Here is a 27,108-nt window from a genome sequence, read left to right as displayed (position 1 = left end):
TTACCAATTTTTAAATGTGAGTTTCCTGATGTTCAACTGATGCTGAACATTATTCAATAGAAAATTACTGATATACATAACATCAGGGACAGTACAGGCAATTGTTTCAAACATAGATCTTAAACCATCAGTGCTCTAAAATCAAAATTAATTAAAATTAGTTGTTTTCTGGGCATATATTTAAACTAATTCAAAAAACCTTCAAAAGAAAATAACATTTGAAATTTTCATAATCAATATATACTATACAGTCAGACCCCGATTTAATGAATCTATCGGGACCGAAACTTTTATACGTTAAATCAGGGTTTTTGTAATATCGAGGTGAAAAAAAATAATTTAAAAACAGCACTTACCTTATATAAAAGCCCTAATAAGCAACTGCTCAAAAATATCCTTTTCTTCAAAAATAGACACTTTTTATTCAGCATGTTGGGATTTATTACACACTACTTAATTTGAAATTTTAAAGTACTGAGTATAGATGTTTCACAATGTCCTTGATACTTACTCGAAATAGTTCTCTTTCGACTTTATGGAGAGAAAAAAATACTGTCATTTGTTGCCTTCTGCATGACATAATTACGTTTTGGAAGTTTCCAGGCCAAGTAAAGCATTTGAAAAAGTAAGTTTTAATGGAAGTTTCCCTATTGCTTTCTGAATCAGAATCCCGACTCATTGGTTGCCCCTTCGCCCATCAAAAATTGCCGATTCCAAGAAAATTCTTTATCTGCTTTGGACAATATGGATATATCATCTGGAAAACAATCCAATATTTCCTATCTCAACAACTATCTCAACGCTTGCGAAACAATAATGCCAATAAAAACCTTTTTACTTAGGCAGGAGGAAAAATCTTGTAAACTGTTAACTGTGAAATTGAATTCACGTCTTTTATCATAGATTGTAGTGTAATCAAAATAGCTTTAATTTCTTGGATATCAACATACAAATTGACTCAAATTGTTCCACTACAATCTATGATAAAAGACGTGAATTCAATTTCACAGTTAACAGTTTACAAGATTTTTCCTCCTGCCTAAGTAAAAAGGTTTTTATTGGCATTATTGTTTCGCAAGCTATCAGAATTAAAAGAATTTGCAATACCATCTCTGCATTTAAGCAAGAAATTTCAGTACTCAAAAACTTACTTTTTAATAATAACTTCCCTAAAAATCTAGTTGAAAACATTTGCTTAAGTATAGCCTTCGATGAACATTTCGCTTCCTTTGAAACTGTTTAACTGTGTAAATGTATGATACAACCGTGACAAACCATTTTTTTATGAATCACCGTGGTGGATGAATTTTACACGTGCGAAACAGGCGACTCGGCATGTCTATGGACCGATTTCGGGATATGTTTTTATGTTTTTAATGTTTTGCTGACAAATGGATTGGTTTTTTTATCAGGCTGAACAATAGATTGGATTTGTTTACGCGGATTTCAAGGTAAGACAATTTTGTTATTGGCAGGTACTGTCCCGTGGAAGGCTAATTATCGGAACTTGTTTTCCTAATTAGTCGAAGCGAAATCCCCTGCTTTTAGTTTTAGGTTTGAGCTCTAGTTTATTGTTTTTAGCTTAGCAAGTGGTGCATTTGCCCATTGTTACTCTATATTACATGTACTGGAGCTTAAACATTCTCTTCTAGTTTATAGTTAAAATTTTGGTCTTTTGACCATAATTAATGAATCCTCCACGGCTGATGAGCTCTGGATTCACTCTTTATCTATTCCTACTTAATAGCTGTTTGCATTTTTCCTTTTTATCATCATTTGTTATTTATATTTTGTTTAATATTTGTAATTCTGTTTGCTTAATTTTATAATTACTTGGCTTTTTAGTTTTGCTGCGCTGCGCATCTATGGGCTCTTGGTGTGGTCTTTTCAATATTTTTCACTTTTATTATTATTATTATATATATATATATTAGGGTGGTCCTTATTTTTGAAGTTGTAGATATTTTACACGACGCCCCCTCAATTTGTTCCATTATACAAATAAATGATCCATGCAAAATTTTAAGTCAATCCATGAATATTAACACGTGCCCCTAGGGTCCCCTTTTTTGAGTTTCGGAGAAAAAAATGCGGATTTTCTCATTTTTATGTAAAAATATTCCAAGGTTTCATATTTAAAGTAATTTTGAACCTCAATAGATGTTGCTACTTCCAGACCAACCATTCTCTCATTTTCATTCTGTAATATTTTACATATTACGTAGGGTACATGTACACCAGTGGCCTAGGGACGGGCATACCACAATTCGCGCTCATTTCAAACCAAGCGGCAGAAGAACATTTCTTACCACCAAGATGGATACAAGAGATTTTAAAGGCCATTAATGAATGATTTTTGACAACAACAAATTGCCTCCTCCAGGCTTTGGGGGTGTTGATTTAGAAAATTTTCTGTGTATGTAATAGGTGTGGCAAATAGGATCACTAGGTTTCCATGCTATAAATATAAGTAATGACAATTATATTTTAATTTGCTGTTCTTTAGTTAAATACTTAAATGTTTATGCATTCTTATAATTTAAATTTTGAAAAATCCTCGATTACCCTACAATAAAAATAAACTCTATTTTCCATATCTAAAATATAAATTTTAAAAAATTCCAGATCGGAATAATGTAAAAATCTATACTTTAAACTGTCTTCTATTTCAGTACATAGTCCTTTATTATCATCAAATTCCTCTTCCAATTCACAAGACTTAGAAACCGAAATGGGTATCTATCCTAACTTGTTGAACCTTTTTTCTATATCTGGTCTACCACAACGCAAAAAAGCTTGACAACTATTGATATCTGCTCACATTTCATCAATGTTAGACAAATGCCAATGCCATATTAGGGACAAAGATGCTGTTCATTTATTTACAGCCTATGTAGATGCAGTAAATTTAAATCCAAATAACCTTATGATCAATCGTACATCCCTTAAGAGAGCAAGAGAAAATCTTTGAGAGGTAAAATCAGATTTCATGAATTCAAATTTAGACTTTTTAGTTATTCCCTGGGATACAAAGCTACATCCAGATGTAACTGGAAAAAAACGCTGATAGGCTTACCATGATAACTTCAGGTCCCAATGTTGAACAGCTACTCAGAATTTCTGAGATATTTCTTCAGTTGCATATGATACCTTAGATGATTGCTCTTTATTGCTGACTGTTCAAGCTGTAGTGTTTTATACAGCGGTTTACAGTACCGGCCGTATAAATTGTGCATGTAATTTTTTAGAACAAAAGCTGAACGGTGATATATTTCATTTGTGTTGCTATCATCATGCACTTGAAATCGTACTGCAGAGTGTCTTTAAAGAAGTTCTTGCCTTTCTTAGTTCTAGACTCGATATTCCATTATTTAAGGGTTTCAAAATTCAAAAAGTACACATACCACTTAAATTCTAAAAGAAGAATTTGATGACATATTATTGTTCGTAGAAAGCGGAATTAAGAAATATTACAGAGAATTCTCATAACGTGTAATAATATTTCTTGGTTTAGTCCTCCCTCCTACAGGGATATGTTTTCGGCAACCTGGAGCTTATCTGTGAGCCAAATGGGTGGCAAAAGGAATTTATTGTTTGAATATTTATATATTTAGGAAACAATTTAAATTGACCTTATATGAAGAGAATGCCCTAAATGCTGTTTTATAGTTAAATGCTGTAAGAAGATATAGTTTTTCGCAGCAACCCATTCTAGGCCTTTTAAACTAATATAAAGTCTAGTGTCTAAAAAACCTGCAGCGTACAAAATGATGACAAACATGCAGAAGAAGCAGTGATTGAAAAATTCATAAATCACATATGGTATTTAGGGGATAAACTAGTAGCTTTGTCCGTATTGGATGAAGGAATTGACTTTGAAGATAGGAAAAGACTACTTCAAAAAAATGCTTGCTGAATAAGAAGACGTGTCTGATGACTGCATAAAAAATTTCAGATAACAGTAGATGATTTGGAATACTTTCTTAGTAAAGATCTTCCTCTTTATAGAATCAATTACAAGTAAATAAAACTGTTTGATAAGTTACAAACACCAAAAGATGTTTTCCTATGTGATCCTGATTCATGGCAAAATGAAGGAAGCTATTTAAAGGGAAGAGATATCGTTAAAATGCTGAAAGTTGTAAATGATACAACTGAAAGAGGAGCAAAATTAATCGACGAATTTCACAATCAATTTACCAAATATGAGTCACAAAAGCAATTTAGTATTTTACAGACAGTTCAAGACTATCGGGAAAAAAAATGCACACGATTGAGATACATTGAGAAAAGCGTACGATTAAGGTAAGGTTTCTAAAGCACTATTTCATTCTTATTCAATGTAAAATCTTTAGACGATATGAAGTAATTAAAAAGATTAATTTTACGGCTACCTCGCAGTAAAAATATTTTGCAAACATAGGAGAAACGATGTACGGGGTCTGAAGTAAAAACTCGAAGATTTGTGGGAAAATTATCAAAAGTGTTAAAGTTCAACGTCCTAGGGGCACGTGTTATTATTGACCGATCGAGTTCAAATTTTGCACCGATTACTTTTTATTATAGTGTCACAAAACTAGGGGGCGTCACTTGTTGAATTCCGAAAAAAAAAATTCCCATATAAATAAGGACCACCCTAATATATATATATATATATATATATATATATATATATATATATATATATATATATATATATATATATGGTACAGATGTGATATACCCCCCCCCCTTGGCGAGGATAGAATTTTTAGCTCATTTCGAAAATCGCCAACGTTGGCGATAAAACTTTTTCCGGTAGCCCTAGTAACCCTGCAGAATATACCTGGGAAGTACAGATGTGAACTAATTCTTTTCGCACGTGTGTCCGTGGAGGTAGGTGGACATATGTTCCGCTCTTAGGGGGATTTTATGACGTGGTGTTGTTTCGTGCAATATACCTTACAGGAATGCTTATTTTGTGTTAGTTTCAATTCAGTAGTTGTGTTTTGAAGTAAAAACATTAGAAAATGCCAGTTTCTTCAAACTTGAAGGTTAATTAAAAGTTAACTCCAACGTGGTGTGTATTTGTAACGTGCCATTGTCATATGATGTATTGTTTTAGACTGAGTGTGAATATTTATACCATATAAAAAGGTAAGTTCTTTATTTTAGAATTCAAAAAAAAAACCTCTCACTTCCAAAATTCTTTGTTTTTACAAATCCTTGAGGGGTTCTTGTAGTATACATAACTGTGATCATACTCCAACGTGGTGTGTATTTGTAACGTGCCATTGTCATATGATGTATTGTTTTAGACTGAGTGTGAATATTTATACCATATAAAAAGGTAAGTTCTTTATTTTAGAATTCAAAAAAAAAACCTCTCACTTCCAAAATTCTTTGTTTTTACAAATCCTTGAGGGGTTCTTGTAGTATACATAACTGTGATCATACTCCGACTGTAATGTATATTAACAGTCGGAGGGATAACGGACCGAGCGGAGCGAGGTCCTGGCGAGCCAGAGGTCTCATAGTACTTTCGTAATGAGACCGAGGCAGGGCCGGCGAGCCGAGGTCTTATTACGAAAGTACTATGAGACCAAGGGCTCGTATCCCGGAGAAATGATGAAAAAAAATTAATGCATTAATTTCGACTTGTAATTAATACAATAATTTATTTCATTGTATTTTAATATGTTTACAAAAAACCCCGGCCCTGTACATTTTTGAAGCATATATTCGTGATGTTTTTTGTTGTGCTTTTATGTTGTTTTTATATATATTGTGTTCTGAAGTGCTTTGATCATGTTTTCTTATCTGATTTTTTCCTGTTGGCGCTAAAAAAGCATCGCTAAGAACGATGTATGACATATGTCGTCATACATCGTTTTCTTGGCGACGCTTTCTTGGCGCCAACAGGAAAAAGTCGCCAAGAGTGGGGTATATCACATCAGTTCCATATATATATATATATATATATATATGTGTGTGTGTGTGTGTGTGTGTAATAATGTATAAAAGTCACTTACCACAAATATGTCAGCAATATTATATGGCACCTTATATTTGCTCATCAGTTCTGCTCGCTCAACAGATGGAAGCTTTGGAAGCTTTTCACGCAATTTATTAACTGATATACAATAATCATCAGTTGCATCAACATCATCACTTAGTCGTATAGGAGGGAGATTTGGTTCAGGCATAAAGCGATAATCCTGAAGTGCTTCTTTGTCTCTCATATACACAGTTTCTCTAAAGAAAGAAATTAGTCAGGGTTGTTTTTTAGAAGAAGTTTACAGATGCACAATGTACATAAATTAAATAACCGGCAAGCTAACAAACTATTAATGGGAATTTTGGTGCACATCTTCTACATCCACTCATCGCTGATACATCTTTTTAATAAATGAGCTTTTAGTGCAATAGCAGGGTTGGATTTTGTATGGAATAAATCAGTTTCTTCCAGCACAATGGAAGAAATTATAAGAAATGAAGAAAAACTGGAAGAGACGTGGAATGATCTGGACAAAACCAACGGAAAATAAAACAGTAGATAAAATTTCAATTTATTGAATTAGCATAAATAAATTCTATGAGTATTTATATCAAATGTAAAAAGGTGACATCAGTAACCATAGCAAGTAATATAGAGGCATCCCTGCACGCCATGCATGGATACTTTATCTGCTGTGTATTTGCTGCAAATGTGTGTACCGTTTGATAAATCATTAATTAATATCAATACTATATAAACATTGATTATCTATCCTCAAACAACATCACTGGTCCGTTTTAAATTAAACACTAAATATGTTTGTACCAAAAATTATTTACACTTTATGATTACATTAATTAAGTTATTTTAAATATAACTGTTTCATTTTAGCTCAATGATTAAACATTAAATAAAACACTTAACTGTTCAAAATGGTAAACGTAATATTAAATAACAATGTGAACATTTAATATCAAATGACAATGCAAAACAGACAAGCACATTTTTCTACTGATGTGGATTTTTTAATATATTTGAATGTTTCAAAATTTAAAATCTTTGTTAGGCAGCATTTCAATCTGCCAAGTATACAGTCTGAAAACTAATTTCATTAAACAACCCTTTAAAAAAGGCAACAAAAAATTTGTGAATTTAATTTGATCAGTTTTACTTAGTTTCCGGAACTTTATTTTCCCCTCCAAGTGTGATCAATAGAGTAAAATGTAAATGTGTGATTTAAAATTATATAAAACTTTTGAAAAAGAAAAAATAATAATTGTAAAAGATGTTAACCAACGGTTTGACTAATAAATAGCTAAACAATAGCTAGGCAAATGCTTTTGAATTTTTTTTAGCACAGTATGATCAAAAATAGACAATTGGTGGTTCCAGGGACCACCATTTTTTTTATTGTGGTCCGAGGCAGGTTTCACTGGTCTGGGACCAGTGGACCAGCAGTAATTTCTAATGCTCATCTTCAACATATGCAGATAAATTAATGAATAAGTTCACATTGCCTTACTTTCATGGATATATGACTGAAAGCAAAAGCCATTATCGACCTACTGAATTTTTGTTGGACATAAATGTCCCTGTTGGCTACAAATAGCAAAGTTTATCTCTTTAACTTACAACAATGTAAAAGAAAAAACTAGTATTATTTCTGGTAAAGTTTCAAATAATAAATTTACTTAATAAAAATATTGCCTTTAGGTGTCAAAAGTGCGCCTTAACCATCAATGTAACTTGACAGTATTTTCGTTCTTGAAAGTAAAGTCATGTTTTTCAGTTAAATTCATTTATCTAATCCCGATATTTCAGCTGGTCACATGAATCAGTTTTGCAAGCCGTATGTTGGGTACCACTGTTTTGGAGTATTAGAATTCCCCTATTTCAATGTTCTGTCCCCTGACAAAAGTATTGATCTTCTAAAGCCTTCATTAAATTAAGATCTGATAGATTTAATAATGATTTTTTTTTACGAGTGGTTAAAATGACCTCCGATGCAGTTGAATTACTTTTTGAGTGGGCAAAGACACCCATATGCAAAATTTTAAGGGGGGGGGGGCTCAGATATTTTCCCCATAGAAACCGATTTTAGTACAGCTTAGAGTTATTAAAGTTTGAAATTTTTAGTAACTTATTCATTAATTGCTGTAGAAGAAATGTTTTTACATTTTTGCAAAGAAAAAAGTACTAAAAGCAAGGAAGTTCTAATTTCAAAGGGGGGGGGGGCTTGACCCACTCTTACCCCCTTGTGAGTGGCCAAGGCAAAATCAAGAACATGGTAATTTCACCACTACAGAATCTTTACTGAATAAAGCTGAAAGTCTGACTGGATGCAAGGGCGCCCATATAGGGGGGCAAGGGGGCTTGAGCCCCCCCTTTGAAATTAGAATTTCCTTGCATTTGGTACTTTTTTCTTTGCAAAAATGTAAAAACATTTATTTCTCCAGCCATTAATGAATAAATTATTAAAAATGAAATTTTAATGACTCTAATCTGTCCTGAAATTAGTTCCCATGGAGAAAATACCCTGCTGAACCATGGGGAAAATATCTGAGCCCCCCCCCCCCTTACAATTTTGTATATGGGCGCCCTTGACTGGATGTCTCTCAGGATCTCTGTGACGCACCTAGTACCTAGACTGTTCTGACGATTTTCATTGAAATTTGGTACAAAATTAGTTTGTAGCATAGGGGTGTATACCTTGTAGCGATTTTTCGATAATTCGATTTTGTTCTTTTTCTATTCCAATTTTAAGAAAAAATTTCCGAGCGAATTATCACAACGTGGAAGAGTAAATTATCAAATTATCATAACGTGGAACCCTTACATGGGCAAGCAAATGAACATAGCAAATTGGCAAGAAATTCAATCATCCATTATTTGTAAATATACAAGCAAACCAAATGACCATTTAATTCTCTACTACAGGCGAAACCGTGCAGGTATCACTAGTTTAAAATATAAGAATTGCTGAAAATAATGGTGAATTCAAAATTAGTGATGTCCCAGTAGTAAAATCACATTACAAAAAAAGGCGGGCGGCTGTTACAGAAGTGGATGCAACAGGATTTATTTTAGGGATCATTCAATTTTCCAGTATTAATATATTTTACAAGCAATACTTTTTACTCAAGGTTTTTAATGCTCTTTTAGCTACTGTTACTTTCTTACTGCTCAACAATTTTTTTCACGACTTTAAATAAATTTCCATGACTTTTAACAAAAATATTATCTTTCCATGACTTTTCCAGGTCTGAATTCTTTTTTTTTCCATGAATTTCCAGGATTTCAATGACTTAATGAACCCTGAAAGTACTACTGTTCAGAAATTTTTACAACATTTTTCGGTCTCAGTTTCGTATTACACAAATGAAGCATGTGTGACACAGTAAGTTTTAGCCAAAATAGTTCTTCAATTATTTTGATAGTGAAATCTTTTAAATGAGCCCTGAAAACTGAAATTTCATTTAGTTGTAGGAGAGACTTTTATTCTAATCACTTCATCTAGAACTTCCAATTTTATAAAGCTACAAAACTGAATAAATATTGTCAGACATTGATTACTTTTAATTTGAAGTTAACAGCAGAATTAAATAGTTTTAATTATAATTCGATCATATGTAATTAGCTGTTTGCTCTTATTTTCCTTGAAAGTACATTTGCTTTATCATAAAAAATTGTAACAAATGCGGTAAATTCTTAAAATAAGTTTATTTTATTTCTCCCACTTACATGAAACCTATTTCATTTAACTGGTTTCTCCAATTGTTTCTCTGCTTCGGAGGAAACTGTCAACTCTGCCATAGTAATATTAGTTAGGCTGTACCAACTTATTAACAGGCGCACTGTAGACTTGAAGCATAGGAAATTGCCCTGGGAGTCAATGATACATAACTTGGAGGAAGCCTGCACTGAAAACATTTTAAAATACAAACTGTATTGGAGCAAAATGGACCAAAAAGTTGCTGAAGTAAAAAAATTTTCTTCAAACAGATATATAAATGTATTACTTTCGATTCTTGTTAAAATGTTTCAATATTGTTGATTATGGCAGAGTAGCATCTTCAAAGCCACTACCTAGATTTGAATTGAATGCTTAAGCAAAATGAATAGTAAGCCACAGATGAGCGATGTATATGAAGAAAATAAACTTTTATAAGAACATTTTAGGACAAAGTCAAAAGTTTGTGGCCAAAATTAAATATAATGAAACTTTCTTGTGACCTTCAGTTAGTACTAGGAATTTTCCAATTGCATCTTATAATGATTTTTCTGTTTTGCTTTAACAAAAGCAGAAATACATTTCTATTCATTAATCGTATTGTACATCATTAATTTTTAAAAAGAAGGTAGATACACAAGTTTCCATAATTTCTAAAGCAAGATTTTTTTTTTTTTTTTTTGCCTTGTATTTGTTTTGTCTTGAGTCATAAAGATTCATTCACATTGGATTACATCACAGATATGAAGTACTACTTGACATGAAACTATTTGAAAACCAAACCATCCCAAATTTTTAATAGAATGAGTAATTATTTACTTTGAGTGGTAGTCAAAAGCTCTTGTTTCATTTGAAACTATGCCTCCTTTTTCTAGGATATTTATCTGCCTGCTTATTTCAAAATCTAGAAGAATTTGAACAGATGTTAAGAATAATAACTCAATTACATGCACTAATGAACAAGTGTTAATAGTAAAATTTTCATTACCTATTGCTTGTGCAATGAAGCGTAAACTATTGATATTTTTAACTTCAGTTCTGACACCAAGCGATTCTCCAACTTGGTTTACTGAAATATTGGCATCAACCCGTAATGCTCCCTCTAAAAGAGAGAATTAGCAGTGAAAATTTTAAATTCAACTTATTTACAATGAAATACCTCTTAGCAACAAAATATTGAGTAATTTATTTTCAATACCAAAGAAAAGCGTATCATATCACCTTCCATTTCACAAGAACAGGTGTTTATTTTCCTTAGTATAAGCATTAGCTCTTTTACCAAAGAGGAAGCTTCAATTCCATTCCTCAAATCAGGTTCAAAAACAAGTTCCATTAGTCCAATACCTAATGAAGAAAAAAACACAATTTTTTTTTTTAATGTGCAATTTTTTAAAGCAATAGCTCTAGAGAGCACACAAAATCAAACAAAAAAGAATTTGAATTGATTATAGAACCAAAAAAAGAAAGGAAATAGTACAGTAAAGAACAAGTACAGTAAACTCCTGATTAACCAGGGGGAGTTCTCTGTGTTCTAGATTATTTGCAAGTCTAAATTTTTTCTTCTTTTCTTTTTTTCCATTATCCTCCTTATGATATGTTGGAAGTAATCGCTTTGTATTGGTTCAAAAGCATGAACTGAGCCTTTTCTTTACTGGAAGCTACTTTTGCAAGTTTCTACAGAGAGAAAACTCTTCTTTAATACACCATCAAACTTAGGAGAAAGCTTATTAAGGTCATTGAATGCTGAAAATCCACTCTCTACTCTATTTAAAGAGCCACAGTCTTGTTTACTGAGTCTTTACTACTTTTCTTTACATCTTGCTGTATGTGTCTCCCCATATTTCGTATAAAATGTGTTTTATTTATGTTCCGTTGTCTGAATCTCAGCTTTACACAAGATTTTAACAAGATGAAACTTATTTTTGTAATGTCAGATGAGTTTTTGACTAAACAAATTCCATTTGAATGAGGAAAATCTTGGTAGATTATGAGGAGAAATTGGAAGATTTCGTTCATGATTCCGTGCAACTTAGCAAAATTTGTTGTTGGTGGACAAAATGACAATGAAGATAATATTATCGAGAAGATTGAATGTGACACTAATGATCCAAACTAGCATCATGTAGCCTAAAAACAAATAGTAAATAAAAACTAGGAAAGAATTTAAAGAGAGCGATGAAAATATGGTGGTAAAGTACAAAGAAGATGAGCCACAACACAGCTTTAGTTAAGTTAAAGGTCATATTCAGCATTTAGAGGAGAGAGAGAATTAAAGAGAGAAATATTTGAATCCCAAACAAGGAGAGGCCTAAATGCATAAACATAGAAATGTTTGACTAATTTTGTAAAGAAATCAACAAATTTGAAAACAGTGAATATTTTTGTTTTTCTGCAAGGAGTATGTTTGTTTTATGTGCATAAAGTGCTCAAATGCATATTTGTAGTACATGTGTGGTGTTTCTTATTTTCATAGTCACCATTGGAAGTTTACTGTTTTAATTTTAATTGCTTAATTGATATTAGAATCCTTATTATGATGTTTTCTAAGAATAACATACTTAGTGTTCTAAAATTGTAAATGAATAAGGAGGACAGATGTCAGAGAAGTCAACTAGATCAAAACGAGCTGATGTGTGCATCACATGACATCCTTTTACTCCAATTTAATGTCATTTCCCCATTACTGGCAATTTTAATGTGATTCAATAGTTTACTCTCTAAATATCACCAACAGTGGCCAAATTGAAACAGATTTTAAAAAAATAAATCGCCACATTTGTCACCAAGTTGGCGACAAAACTTGGCGACCAAAAGAGTGGTCTGTTAGTTCTTAGTTAATTTTAATAAAGGGGATTAAAAATAAATACAGGGAGAGATTGCACGCAAGTAAGTAATACATAAAATTATGGCCAGACTAAACCTTTTGAGGACACAAACTTTATTTTATGCCCTCACCCTCTCCTCTACTTTATAAAGCAACAAAATATATTTTTAAAGACTTGTTTTATATTACAATATAGCTTATAAAGTCAAATACAAGAAGAAAAAATGTAACTAGAAGCGTTATGTGTGAAAAATATACATCATAATAGAAGGCATAATTAAATTTAGCCTTGTTGTAACAAGACATTTCTCAACATACTCACATATGAAACATAACTTTCAATTTCAATAAAAGTGAATATAGAGTACTTGAGATTTTTTCAAAAGATCAAAATTTTAGGGAAATTTCTTCATTTCAAGATTTAAAATTTTTCTCATGGTATAAACTTTTCAATTTTTTAAAACAACAGCAACAGATTTGGTGCCCCAAAGTTTTGGCGCACTGCATCAGTATCCTATATGCCAATGCCTTAATTTAGCTCGGCATAAAACATTAATCCATACTTATAAATCACAATCCATGATTTATGAGAATTTTGTTTTGAAAAATAATGCATCCTACCAATATAGCCAAATATCATTCCAATAAATAAATAAATAATAAATATGAGAACTATTGACAGAAACACTTCATTATATATCTGATAGAAAAAAATATACTTTCCAACTCTATTTAGATCAACAAAGCTTTTTTTGTTGGCTACGTGAAAACTCCGCCCACTGTCTTGCTCTAGTTGAATTTGTTTCAAATTACATCTACATTCATAAGGCTCATCACCCTGTGATTTACTACACACTACAAAAGTAATGTATCCATTATTTGCAAGAGGATTAAACTGTTGGGTTATTTGATAGCCAGCCTGTAAAAAACAAAAGTTTACATTATTTCCAAACAATTTATTCTTGAAATGATGAAATTAAGGTTAAACTTTTGTAAGGTAATGCTAAGTAAAAAGTTTAGCTTCTTAAAACTTATTCCAGTTGCATCCATAACTTCAAACATAAAACCAAAGTTTCAGCAGCTTATTTTAAACTACAGGGTGTACCAAAAAGAATCATCCGATTTTAAAAAATCATAACTATTCTGTTTTTCGAGCTAAAGGCGCTAACAACGTACTGTTGGAAAGAGGAAACTCTCAAGTTTTATGTGATTTTTCTTGTGGGGATTTATCAAGGACTCTGTATATGTGCCTCCTCTACCAACAACAATGGATGATCTAAGGAAGCGCATAACAACAGCAGTGGAATCCGTAACTCAGGACATGCTCGCTGTAGTGTGGGACGAGTTTCAATACCGTTTAGACATATGCCGTATTATCTAAAGGTGGACATATGGAACACCTTTGAAAATGGAAGGACATATGGAAACTTTTTCAGTTTCCCTTTCATCCAAAAAAATTTGTAATTGCATATGTTTATTACTGTTCGAAATATAGACATGCCAAATCAGATGATCCTTTTTGATACACCCTGTATAATGATATTGTTAAATCCTAATTTTATGCAATCTTATGCTTCATTTGTAAATGTACGTTTTTACTGGAAATTCAAAATAAATGTCGAAAATTCCCCAACAAATCATAATGAATCAGAAATATTGAGACATGGAATTAAATTAAAAGCAAAACAGAATTATTTTCAAGGAAATTGAGAGAGAAAGTAGATCTGATCACATAAGACGAAAACTTAAGATTACAATTTTAAGGTCATTTAATTAATTTTCTTTACATTAATTTTAATAACTTGTTTCTGGCACAATGTAGGGGAAAATTGATATTGAATTAAGAATAAAAACATCAATACAGATAATATAATTAAAAAGGTATAAGAAATATTACTGGTATTACATCAAGATGGTCTTGATGGCCCCATTACATTATCATTTTTTAGAGCTGGTAATACTGCACAAGACTTAGGTGGAAATTTAATTTCAAAGTTGATAGCAGTTGACAAATTGAGTTCAACCATTTGTCTCTTTGCACAAAATTTATTCATTAACTTTTATAATATAACATTTATTAATTATTTTTGACACTTTTTTTATGGAGATAAAACTTTGTGATAGATGCTTTTTTATGGATATTTTCCAAAAAAAAAAGATAAGAATCTTACAAAAGTGCTTGCTCAAACATACTGGTAAATCTGGATAAAAGTAGTGCTTCCTGTCAAATGTGGATTTTTTATTCACAGTGCAATTTAATGCAAGTGCAGTCAAAATTCCAGCTTCCACACAATATTTGTTCAGCACCTGAAAGCATATATCTTATTTAATTTTCAAATATTTAATAAATCAAAATTTACAATTAAACATTTAAAATAAGAATTCAAAAGGGCAAAGTGAGTATATTGCATTTCCATTCCCTAAAAAAAAACAGATTATGAGAAAGTTAAGGAGTTGCAAAAACTTAAAATCAATAATAAAAATTATTTGCATCGATATTTTTATGTTGTTATCTCAAAGGAATGTTTTTTTTTTTTTTTTTTTTTTTTTAATACTAAATGGCAGTGATCCCAAAGAGAGTATGCCCGACTTTTTTTGTCCCAAGAGACGTTATGTTTTAGAACAGTCTGGACCATATGGTCTTGTGACAAGCTATGTTTGGGACGAAATTTTAATTCAATTGCTGCCATAAAGATAAGTCATTGACAAAGCTTTCAAACTTGTAAACTGCTCCATATGGTGCTTCCTCCATTTCCTGTTTTAACTAACTTCTGTAATTGATTTGGATAAAACATTTAACTCAAAGATAAGCCATTATAATAGTTAAATAAGATAAAGGTATCCTACTATCTTGCATTTGTTTCTATAGCTCATTTAATTTTATGATGGACAGTGCAGCCTCATAGGCATTGCTAATGCAAATTGTTGTCAGCCTGACCCATTTGACCAAGGCATTTCATCATGTACTTGACATGGAGTGCAAAAAAAATAAATCACCCCCCCCCCCCTGCCTCCCCCATCAAAGATTACACAGCTAAAAAGAAATATTTTTATAAAACTCTGAAAAGGATCCAAACCACTCTGCAACTTCTATTATGTCAGGATATTGCAATCCACTATTTAACATTTTGTTGTCAAATTGCATGCTTTGTTCTTTAAATGAAACATTTAAAGTTTAAAGATTCAGAAATTTAAAGTTTCAAAAAACATTTAAAAAAAATTAGCTTAAAATATTAACTAAAGTTATATTTACAGGCAAAGTTCCAGGAATAGCTGCATCAAAATAGGAAACTTCGGTGTTTGTTGGAGCACCAAAATTTGTACCAGCACTAGAGAACAACTTTGATTTTGCATTAATTTGTGCATGAATCTCTAATCCAACTACTGTCTCCCATTTGGAATTCGAGGTTTTGTTAGAAGATAACCTTTTACAACTGGAGAAAAAAATACATAAATTAAATAAACTTTCAAACATTTTTAAAATATACATTACACAAAACTTCTAAGAGGATTACAAAAAATTATGCAATTAACAATATATTTAACTTGATGCAAAGTTCTTGAAAACCATTTTTTACCTGCAGGTACAATACAAAATAAGATTCTTATACACAAACAAAGCTTAGCTATAATAAAATGAATTAATGAAAAATCAAAGCTTGTAAGAAAATCATCATTTTTAACAAGTTTACAAACAGAATGGATTGCAGAAGCAATCTCCATGCATTTAAGTAGGAAACTTTCCCTTTAAAAATTCTGCCATCTTTCATTCTTACGGCGATTTTTGTTTCATAGTGAGAGGAACATAATGCTTTTAAACTTAAAATTAAGTATACGGCTATCCCAAACTTCATAGGAGGGAGGAAATTCTCAATTTACTCTAGGAAACTCCCAATTTTTCTGAATGATTAGAGTATGCATAGGCACACAACCTATTGCACACAAACATACAATCAAATGAATAAGAAGGGATATTCATAACAATGTCTCAAAATTTGCCTAATCCTCAGGCAAAATTTTCCAGTTGAGGGTGCCCTGAACCAGTGCTTCTCAACCTTTTTTACTTTGCGGCACACTTAAGAAATTTCTAGATCAACGGGGCACACTGAACTCAATTTCGCAATGGTAATACAGAAATGTTTTTATCATTCACTGGTAAAAAGACGGGGGGGGGGACTTTTTTCATATGAATAAAACAATTATAAATAACGTAGTGTATATAAATTTATTTACAAAGTAGAAATATTTCTAATGTATTGAGGTTGATAATAAACAACAAAACTACCTATATCAGACTTAAGAGAAAATTATGTTTCATATGTTTGAAAGCATTTCTGTCAAACATGTCATTAATGTGCACACTGAAGTTAAACAATTCATTAAATAATGTTTCAAGGAAGAAGCAAGCAAGAAATTATAACCAAGCACCTAACTTCCGTTTGATTTTAATGAGACACTTGAGCCTGCCTTGAGGAGCAAAGCCGTTTGATATTCGGCTTTATGCTGGACACGAAGTTCTTGATCAGGCTCGTTAGAGATGATCTCTTGCTGTTTTTTATAAGTGTGAGGGTTGAGAAGCAGAGTTCGCAAAGATATGTAAACTCATTTTGAACCAGCAACCAAAATTCGTCCAGAGGCACTTCACTCAACTTAAGAATACAGTCGCTCTTAAGGTCCATAAATTCTTTTCGTGCCTTCAAAGAAAGGTATTTAACTGATGCATCCGCAGATGAAGAGAATGGATCGCGAATCCAGTCATACTGTTATATGTTAGTATTCTTGAAATAGTGCTTGGATTTGTCCTGAAGTAGGACTAAATGCTCTGCCACCCCATTCAGCAGCTTTTCTTCATTGCCATTTCCTTCATACCATGTTGATGGTCTATTTGAACATGTCCAATGAGCCATGATCTACTTCTTCTCTCCACAGCGGAATTTTGGATTTGAACCCGTCTAGCTTGACCATACATGTAACTCAAATTCTCTTCTTGTCCTTGCATTTTCCGATTCAACTTGTTAAGGTGTTCAAAAATGTCAGCCATGTACGCTAGTTTTGCCAGCCAATATTTGTCTTGCAACTAATTGGCGTACTACATTTCGTTTTTTAAAATCAAAAACTGTCGTACCTTGTCCCTCAATTCAAAAATTGTGTGAAGTACCTTACTACATGAAAGCCAGCGAATCTCTGTATGAAGAAGTAGGGAGTGGAGATCTGTCCCCCCCCCCCCCCTTCCTTTACAAAGTACAGAGAAAAGGCGAGAACTAAACGGCCTTGATTTTATGAAATTCATGATTTTCACGACTTCAGCCAAATTTGACATCAGCTCATCTGGTAAATTCTTTGCCATGACAGCTTCACGATGGAGGAAACAGTGTATGGTTTTAATTTCTATTTTGCTAAGTCTCAGAACCGAGCTTTGTGAAGCTAAGATAAAATGAAATTAGTATCGAAACTGGAACAGAGGAAAACAAAAGCTAAAGCTGGGGCTGAAATTCTGGGCGAGGGGGCATGATCCCTGCCTGGGAGAGGGGGAAATACTCCCTTTTGCAAAAGATTTAGAAAAAATTCTGCATAATTGATTTCATGGAAATTAGAAACCATTTTTAAAAACTGAAAATAATATATTAACAAGAAGTTTTAAAGAGGTGGGGCAGCAAATCCCGCCTCTCCCCTTGTTGGGTATGTCTAATTGCACATGATCGACAGGATGAGTTGAGAAGTTGCAGAATGATAGAAACACTGTTCGGTCGTAACTTTAAAACAAAATACATCAAAGCTCTTTCCTTTAATAAAACTACGAAAATACTGCGACACACTGGGTTCCTTGTCACGGCACACCGGTTGCGAAGCCCTGCCCAGTTTTTTTTTTTTTTTTCCAATTTTATAGGTCATTGCATTAACCTCTTTACTGTGAGAACTTCTTCGCCAAAAAAGGTCCTTTTATGCGTAAACATTTTGGAGAGAAATGTTCACTTCCCAGCAATACATTTGGTTCCAGGACCTCCTGGGTTGCTACTCCTTTCGTTTTACAAAGGAGCTTCTGCTTGATCAATCTAGCCATTATGGGGATCCAGCGCGCGATGGTTTCTAAAGAGTGGGAGGGAACGTTGTCCCTGAGGTGCAAGGGGTAGGTTGACGATGACAGCTGGAATGTATTCATTTTGGCTTTCTCTTTTCTTAGGTTTGTTCTGGAAACCATTTTGAAATTCTCCTAGCTTCAAAAGGACCTCTAAGCATTTTACTACGAAATTCCGAAATATTTACTTATATTCAGACAGACGTTATATATTTTGTAAATGCTAATCAAACTAGTTTAGTTATTGAAATTTGCTGTTCAACTTTTAAAACTGCGCAATTAAATCAATTTAATTTAAAAATTGAAAAAATAAGATTTAAAAAAAAAACAAAAAAAACAAAAATTGATGCTTTTCCTTACCACAAACTTTAACATGAAGTTCTTTATATTCTATGGATAATTAGATTGCTTATTAAAACTGCGAAGCTTAGTATTTGCTACATGATTATACTATGATAAGCAATGTTATTTTTTTACAAACTAACGGTTTGTAGTTTTGCTGCATAAATTTTAATATAGTAGCCAAAAGCTGGGGCATTAACTTTCATCACGTATGGCTTGAGTCACACCCATTTACTTGGGTGTGCTACTGTTTCCTTGGTTCCAACCAACTTAAAACCAATGTTTTCTAGCAATGAAATTCAGACTGAAACATTTATAATTTATCCTGTTCTATATTAATAATTTCAAGTCGGCAAAAAATTCAATAGCGATTGTATTTTTTTTAAACGATAAACTTGAATGCTTCGTATATGTTATATTGTCATACGGAACCGACGTCTACAAACTTACAATTGAAGAAGAGTTTGCTTACAAAATGTAACTGTAGATGGGGCAAACCTAACCTGGCAGCATTTTGAAGGCTGAGCAGATCCTAATGATAACATCACGACGCTTTGGTTTACCTCAACTGTAGCTGAAATCAAAATCAAATGCAGGATCCGACTAAAATATGGGGAGAGGGGCGTAGATAGACTTTGATGCTCTCCCCCCCCCCCCCCCGCAAGATTTAAATTTCAACATAGTGCTTATTTTTCTGAACGTACGCCCTCATACTTCTTGCGCCCCCCCCCCCCCCCCCCCGCGGGGTTGTCATGTGCGCCACTGGATTTAGCCATTGGCTAAATCAAAATCTTAGTCACTTGGGAGCATTTCAAAAGCAGGAGCCGTAGGCTACGGCCCAGTTCCCAGATGGTAATTCTGATTACGCCAGTGACTGCTATAATACCTAAGCACTAAATTGATTTTTCTTTCAACCTTTTTTGACCCGCGGGCCGGCAACATCTTTTTAAAAGAATTCCCAGACCGGTCAGTTTTTTTTCTTGCCTTATTTATTATTATTTTTTTATATGAAAAAAAAAAAAGAAAATGACTCGCAGAACCTGAAAAATCTGCTAAAAATCTAATCTGACAGGAGAATCCCCCCTCCCTTTTTTTTTCTCCTTTTCTTTTTATTTTATTTTTTTTTCTCAAAAAAAAAGGGAAATTTTTGACTTGCGGATTGTTGTGGAAAAAGTTAGTGGGCAGTCGAGTTTTTTTTTTTTTTTTTACTACATATTAGAGATTTGTTGCAAAACATTTTATAGCAAAGGTTGTAGATAGCTAATTGTTGTAACAACTATCCATAAGTAAGTGAGCATTTGAGAAAAATCAGACAATTTTGAAAATTAATCACCAAATTCATGCAAAAACCGTTACATAGGATATTATTAGACTTTTACATTTATTTCTTTATTTGTTTTTGAATAAAGAATTTTTAATTTGTTTATTTCATAGCTGCGTCACCTGGGCTTCAATCGGTCTACCTCGAAAATAAAAATTATGTCAAACGATCAGGCTAAATAATATTAAAAATCTTCAAAATTTCCTGACGAAGCGAGAAAAAGTAACCAAAATAGAAAATTTTTAAATCCCCCAATTATTGAAAAAGCCTCAAAACAAAAGGTAGAATTTTTTTGTTCATATTCGAGAAAAAAAAAGGGCAACAGATCTCTCTTCTCAATGATTTTCGTCACGCTACTAATTTTTATAAAATCATTGTTGAGCAATGACCGTAAGCAGCAACGAATTTCAAATTGAAGGCTTACCTACATCTTAAGATTGAAATTAGTTAAAAACAGTTGTAACTCACGTTCTAATCACCTTGGGACATTGGAACAAATGATGCAGAAAAATCAGTGGTTTCCATGGATATTTTATTCTAATTTTTGTGAGCTTTTTTTTTTTTTTTTTTTGCCCTCATATTATAGAAAAACGCCATTTTTGGATCTTATTATTAGAATTCAAACGGTTTGGTTTTTCTTTTTTTTCGCGTTCGAAAACCCCCTTACGTTCTTTTTTGGTTGCTCAAGTACCTCCCTGCCAAATTGTTCGAGATCCGACGTAAACTGTGGATTTATATAGGGCGCCATACACACACACATACGTATGTATATATTGACTGTTTTATTTATATAGATTTTAAATCGAGGACGAGCAAAAAACCCTGAGGACCGGCAAATTTTTCCTCCTTACTGGTACCGGTCTACCCAACCATCAACCAGGGGAGGGCCCACAAATAAAGATGGTGACTAGCAACTCAAGTATCGTTGTCGGGTCGTGGGAGTACGTATTCTTTCGGCGGAGATAGGGGGGGGGGGTATTTGGCTAAATTGTCATCTGCGCTGTTTTCTTCATCAGAAGATTCTTGGTCATTAGAATAAATACTATAATCAGAGCTGTCGTTGCTCGAATAATCTGCGTCTGACATTATGAAGCATATAAGTATTCGCTAAGAAGAAAATGTTCTAAATGCATCGAATGTTCAACAAAGAATGAAGGCCTTCTCGTTGTAGATACAACAATGTAGCTACTGTGAAGTGCGCATGCACAGCCAGTATACACCTTATCAGTCAGACATTGCACCCATGAAAAGCAAGAGCAAAGAATTAATCCCCTTTCAAATGGAAACCTGAATTATTGTAGAAGAATCAATGTGGGAATTCGTGCTTGAACGAGCATTAGAATCTAGTTTCTGTGATTAGAATTAGTACTCAAAAAAGATCTGGGTTGTGTTAGTATATGTTTAAACTAATACACATATATTATACGTGTATATATAAGTAAGAGGGAAAAGCATACATTTTTGTATTTTTATCCTTTCTTCTTTCAAACTATTAAAATTTGTTCTTGTTTCTTAATTTTTCATCTTCATGGCTAAACTTCATCAAAACCACCCAACCATCAAGCAGGGGAGGGGAGGACCCACAAATAAAGATGGTGACTAGCGACTCAAGTATCGTTGTCGGGTCGTGGGAGTACGTATTCTTTCGGCGGAGATAGGGGGGGGGGGTATTTGGCTAAATACCCCCCCCCCCCCCTTGCATCGTCCCAAGTGACGGTGAAAATTTGATCATGATAAAAACTAAATTGCTTGGATTCGGTTGCAACATTTGTTAAAAGGGAGGAGAATAAAAGGGGGAGGAGAATAACGAAGAGAGCGTATAAGAAATATTCTTCTCCTAATATCGATCCAATTTATGTGTATAATCAAAGCATCATTTAATTTTCTTGTTCATATTTATTGAAAATATATCGTGAATTGTAGGAATATTGCTTCGTTTTGAATACATCCAAGATTAGTAAAATGAATACCTTTGTGTCAAAAAGTAAAATAAGAAGTGACACAACGTCAAAAAAGCACAAATTACAGATTACTCCAGACACGTGCTTCGGCGTTACAAGGAAACGCCTTTTTCAATGCAAAAAAAAAGAGCTTTCGGATGTCTTTTCCTCCATAAGCTCATTTCTTTTGCGTTGAAAAAGGCGTTCCTTATAACGCCGAAACACGTGTCTGCAGTAGTCTGCAATCGTGCTTTTTGACGTTGTTATTTTTTATTTTACATTCTAGATTGTTTACTATATGCAGTAGAACCTTGCATGTCCGAATCTTCGGATACTCCGAACAGATTTTTTTTTTTTTTTTAATTTTATGGAAAGTATTACCGGAAGAGAACTAAATGTGTTAAAGGGAAAAAAAGAAAAAGAATTTTTCAGCACATATTGATTTGAAGCACATTGAAAAAAAAAGAAAAAAAAAACGCAATACAGGATTACCTCATTTACCTTTAACTGAAAATATTAAAATAAACTTTACTTGAAATTTACTTTATATTAAAGATGTTTTGAGGTGAAGAGACAGGTCGAGTTTTTACTGGTGAAGTGATGATACTTTTGACGAGGAAGAAATACTATTCCTTAGGTCTCATAAACATAATGTCTGTTCGTGAAACCTAGAGTCTTTTACTATGTTTCACTGATTTTAAATATTTTTTTCCTATAGCAGAACTATATTTTACTTTTTCAACTTCAGAATGAAAAGTAAGAATATTCTCTGATCAATTTCTTCTAAAATCAGTCATCTTGTGTTGAATGTATACTAGAAATAAAAATGGGATTGAATATTTATTTCGTTGAAATGGAAATTTCTTTGCATAGGTATTCGCTGCAATGAGATTTTACTGTATTATTTAATAATATTTTTTAATATTGATTTAAATTTATTATTATTTTATTTATTTATTTATTTTTGGACATTTTTTTGACTTAAAATTTTCTATTCAAATTCACCAGCTGTTAGTGAATCTTGCTATTATAAAAACTTCACATTCCACAATTGTGTTTGTGGCAAAGAAAGTAGGGCTAATGGAATGCACTGATACGACAGCGAACCTCTTTCCGTATTCATCTATCTCTCTTGGGAGTGTCTGAAGTCTTTTATTCGCATCGGATTCTAAGCCTTTCTGAATAGATATCTTTTTGGGGTGCAAACAGCTCACACACACGTGTTGTATTTTCTACCTTGTCACTCTATAATAGTAAAAGTGACCCGATGTGATAACTGCTACTTTTTTAAATCTTATTTTTTTAAAAAAAGGAAAAACAGGAAGAACATATTGATTAGAAGGAAAACTACTAGCCTCAACTTGGGGTTTGGGACCACAAAAAGCAACAGCATAAGTAAAGGTGGTTTTTGAACGATTTTACGTAACAATTTGCATTATTTTTACCATAAAAATTCAAATATTTCGGGGGGCAGCATCCCTTCCCCTTCGTTCTCTTAAACTACATCATTGCAGATTGATACATTTAATTGATTCACGTTATGCCACGATTTTTTTGCACTACGTTTAGTTTACACAAACTAAAACGCCGCACAAGTTTAGATTCAGCTGACTCTTTGTAATGAAATAAAAACGTCCAACTAGATTCTCTCTCTGTTTACATATATTTATAATCGACTAGTATGGGGGACAACTACCCTCTTTTCTTTCAAAAAGAAAAAATTCTTATTATTTTATAAAAATTAAAAAATTATGTAGCATCGAATTGAAAGAAGTACCATATGACCATTAGTCCCAATATTTAAGGTCGTGCCCCCGGACATTTTGAGAAAAGGTCTGTTAATCAATAATAACGTTTAAAATTAAATACTAGAAAAAAGTCACCTGTACTCTGTACAGGTACCGTCTACCTACCCCCCTCCCCTCCCCTTAGGTATCTCCAACTTTTTTTGTGCACCAGCTGCTTATGTTCTCTCTAATTATATCTTTATCTCTCGCACTCTTGCAAGGAAAGTGACACAACTCAAAATTTGAGAAAAACGTACTAGATATTTATTTTAAATCTAAATTTAATGCTTTTTTTTTTGCCAACAAAACTCGCACAATACTTCTGGCATATGTCGAATTTCTCGGGTAGAGAAAGAATTTCAGACCCCCGCAAGGTGATATAATTTCAAGTCGTCAGGATGCATCCCACCCCTCCTAGGAGCTCTGAAACATTTAACTGAGACACCCTGCATATATAATAATGCATCATGTTTCTCTGCAGTTTTTTCAGTTCGAGCTTTACCAGGTGTATGAGAAGCGTTTCGCACTTTCATCTTAAAATAATTAATATTTTCCTTTGAAAACATTTGCATAAAAGGTGCAATATGTAATATTTTTCTATTTTTAAATAAAAACTTGAAGCACTAGGTGATTAATAAGTTTAACATCGTTTAAAAACAGCACTAATTTGCAAAAAGAAAAGGTGCAGATAGAAGGGTATTGCAGTGAAGAGGAGGATTGCAATGAGAAACTTGTAATATAAGAAGATGTGAGCTTTGAATGTTATAAGGTAATCAGAACATCCAATAAAGTCCATATCTAAGTTTAAAAAAAATTTCTATGAAAAAGGTCTTCCTTGCCCCCCCCCCCTTTCCCGAAACATGTAACTGGAGTTTTTGGTAAACTTGTGCTGTTTCCAAAGTTGTTGATTTTTACCCATTTACTTTTTAGTTCAGATATTTATTTATTTCATACTAGGAAATTTATTAAGAGCTTGACGGAAAGGCATTCTGTAGAGAAAAGAAAAGCGCAAAACAGATATCGGTATAACAAGTTAGAATTTTATCTTGAGAGGGGTTTGTCGTAAGAGTTCGTAAATAAATATATTTCAGAAGACTTGAATTGCAAATATCAGTCCAAGTTCAGGATTAATTTTAAGTGATAAGTATTGTAGATTACCTCGAATGTTTAGGGGAGTACTCTGAACACATTGAATTTGCTCTAAAAACCTTTCATACTTTCTCTTCAAGAGTTGATAAAGCATAAGAGTTTCGTGATGGTATTACATACTTCATAAAAAATAATTTAATTAATGGAAAAGTATGCATTTTATACCAATAAGCTTGTATCTTTTTGCTTTGAGAAACGGGCTTGTAACTCCAAAACAGATGACAGCATTTTTTTTTTTGGGGGGGGGGGACTTTGCATTTTTTTTAAACCAAAATGGTGCTTTTATTTCGTTATTTTAAACCACTTGTAAGCATGATCTTTTTTGCAAATATTAAAATTTAATTTTACGGAACTGTGTTGTGTGACAAGAAAATTTCCCTCTCAATTTCCGGATTTAACGCAAAAAATCAAAAAGAATTAATAATAAAAAATAAGAGATACATGAAATAACCCACATTATTAGATTAAGTTCATATTCCATTGGACAATAGTGTCACTTAGAGTTCTTAGGGACGCTAGTGCCATGAACTTTCATTTTATAAGAGAGATTAAATTTATGATATTTTTGAAAAAGTATAATTGACAGGTTATTTATATTTGAACAGATTAATAAAGATTTTATGCTGGGACGCTAGTTATACTTTTTTATTTATTTCAGACTAAGATTTCTAATTCAGATCTTTTTGTATTTGATAATTAATTATAATGAAAACTTCATTTTCAGCATTCTGCGAGAATATTCATTTTTAGTACCTAATTTCAATCTAAAAATACACAATTTCTGAGTACACATACATCCATTTCAAGCAGCGTTAGGATGAACTTACTCATAGCTCTCGAACACGTGCGGCTGTCCAGTGAGCGGAAATAAATTAGATCGACAACTGACTCTCCACCTACTCGCGGTTGCTCCTTTTTTCGGAATTTATCTTAAGACACCCGCGGTTAGTTGCTTCGAGTACTGCAGGAAAGTCCACTGCCCCTACTCAAGGGGCTCGGGCTACACAGTTAAAGGTACATAAACCTCACCCCGAGCTCAGCTCGGGGCTACGCAGTTAAGAGGTTAATTTTACATTTTTAAGTGTTCCAGCTCTTGTATAATACCAAAAGTCGAGGAGATTATATCTAATCATGCCACATCTGTAGAGACGTAGTTTCAGAACATCTCAGACAGTTAAAAACTTCAGTTTGGCCAAAAACCAACAACATATTCTGAATAATTTATAAGCACTTCTGTTGAAAATTAAAAGTGTTCTCAATATTTTCTTTTCATGTTAAAACTGAGTGCAAATTAGTATTGCTTTCCTTCAGGCATCATACTAAATATTTTACCACAATTAAAGCACCTAGAAACAAAGGGATGCAAGTGCTAAAATAATTTGGAGATAACTAGTATAAATGGTAGGGCAAACTTATATCTCCTCTGGGAAAAGAGTTTCTAGCCCCTGCTTCTCCCTGCCAGTCTCAGTTAAACAAATCAACATTTCATTGAAAAAAATTTTCTACCTTACATGGAATAAATTACATGAAAGAACGCATAATGCTAACTGAATATAATAATTGCTAGCAAGGACTCCATTTGAGCCTCCCCCCCCCCCCCTCCCGAAACATTAACGGATCTTAAAGAATTACAAATGATTTACAAACCTATAAAAAATTTGTTTTGGAAGTCTTTTCAAAAATGTCATGTTTTCCAGAAATCAGCTGCACATTCTATTTTTAAATTGTAAAGTAGAACTTGAATAAAATAGGAAACAAATTTTAGCAGTCATATGTAATTTAAGCAAAAACCACATTCATGGTTTGTTTACAAACCGGTGTTCAGCAGGAATTGAAAAACAGCCGAAGATATTTTGGCGAATTTGTCCACTGCTGGCGCTTTTTTGACCAATAAAAATTGTCCTTACATAGCATAATATGTTGTCATGGTAACAATCAACTTTTAGCGCCAATGGCCACCAA

General features: G+C 32.9%; 1 protein-coding gene across 1 annotated transcript; it reads right to left on the bottom strand.

Annotated features, from left to right (window-relative positions):
* Positions 1–26,940, bottom strand: LOC129218779 (glutamyl-tRNA(Gln) amidotransferase subunit B, mitochondrial-like). The gene is made up of 9 exons (XM_054853104.1): positions 26,794–26,940; positions 15,785–15,965; positions 14,725–14,838; positions 13,258–13,450; positions 10,929–11,054; positions 10,696–10,809; positions 10,527–10,611; positions 6,012–6,234; positions 1–135 (listed from the first exon to the last, which is right to left on the bottom strand). The coding sequence occupies exons 1-9, from the start codon at positions 26,832–26,834 to the stop codon at positions 1–3; spliced, it is 1,212 nt and encodes a 403-aa protein (XP_054709079.1). The 5' UTR covers positions 26,835–26,940.
* Between the last annotated feature and the right edge of the window lie 168 nt (positions 26,941–27,108).

The sequence above is a fragment of the Uloborus diversus genome, chromosome 1 (genome assembly GCF_026930045.1).
Source record: "Uloborus diversus isolate 005 chromosome 1, Udiv.v.3.1, whole genome shotgun sequence".
In the NCBI taxonomy this organism is placed as follows: domain Eukaryota; kingdom Metazoa; phylum Arthropoda; class Arachnida; order Araneae; family Uloboridae; genus Uloborus; species Uloborus diversus.
The sequence above is the reverse complement of the archived record's forward strand: the minus strand, read 5'-3'. Positions and strand labels throughout refer to the sequence as shown.

Bases quoted from the DNA above. Each gene is read 5' to 3' on its own strand.
- LOC129218779 (XM_054853104.1), bottom strand. From the start codon at position 26,834: ATGACATTTTTGAAAAGACTTCCAAAACAAATTTTTTATAG. The intron at 14,839-15,784 runs GTAAATATAACT...ATATGCTTTCAG, and splicing joins CTATTCCTGGAACTTTGCCT to GTGCTGAACAAATATTGTGT. The intron at 13,451-14,724 runs GTATGTTTGAGC...TGTTTTTTACAG, and splicing joins ACTTTTATCCAGATTTACCA to GCTGGCTATCAAATAACCCA.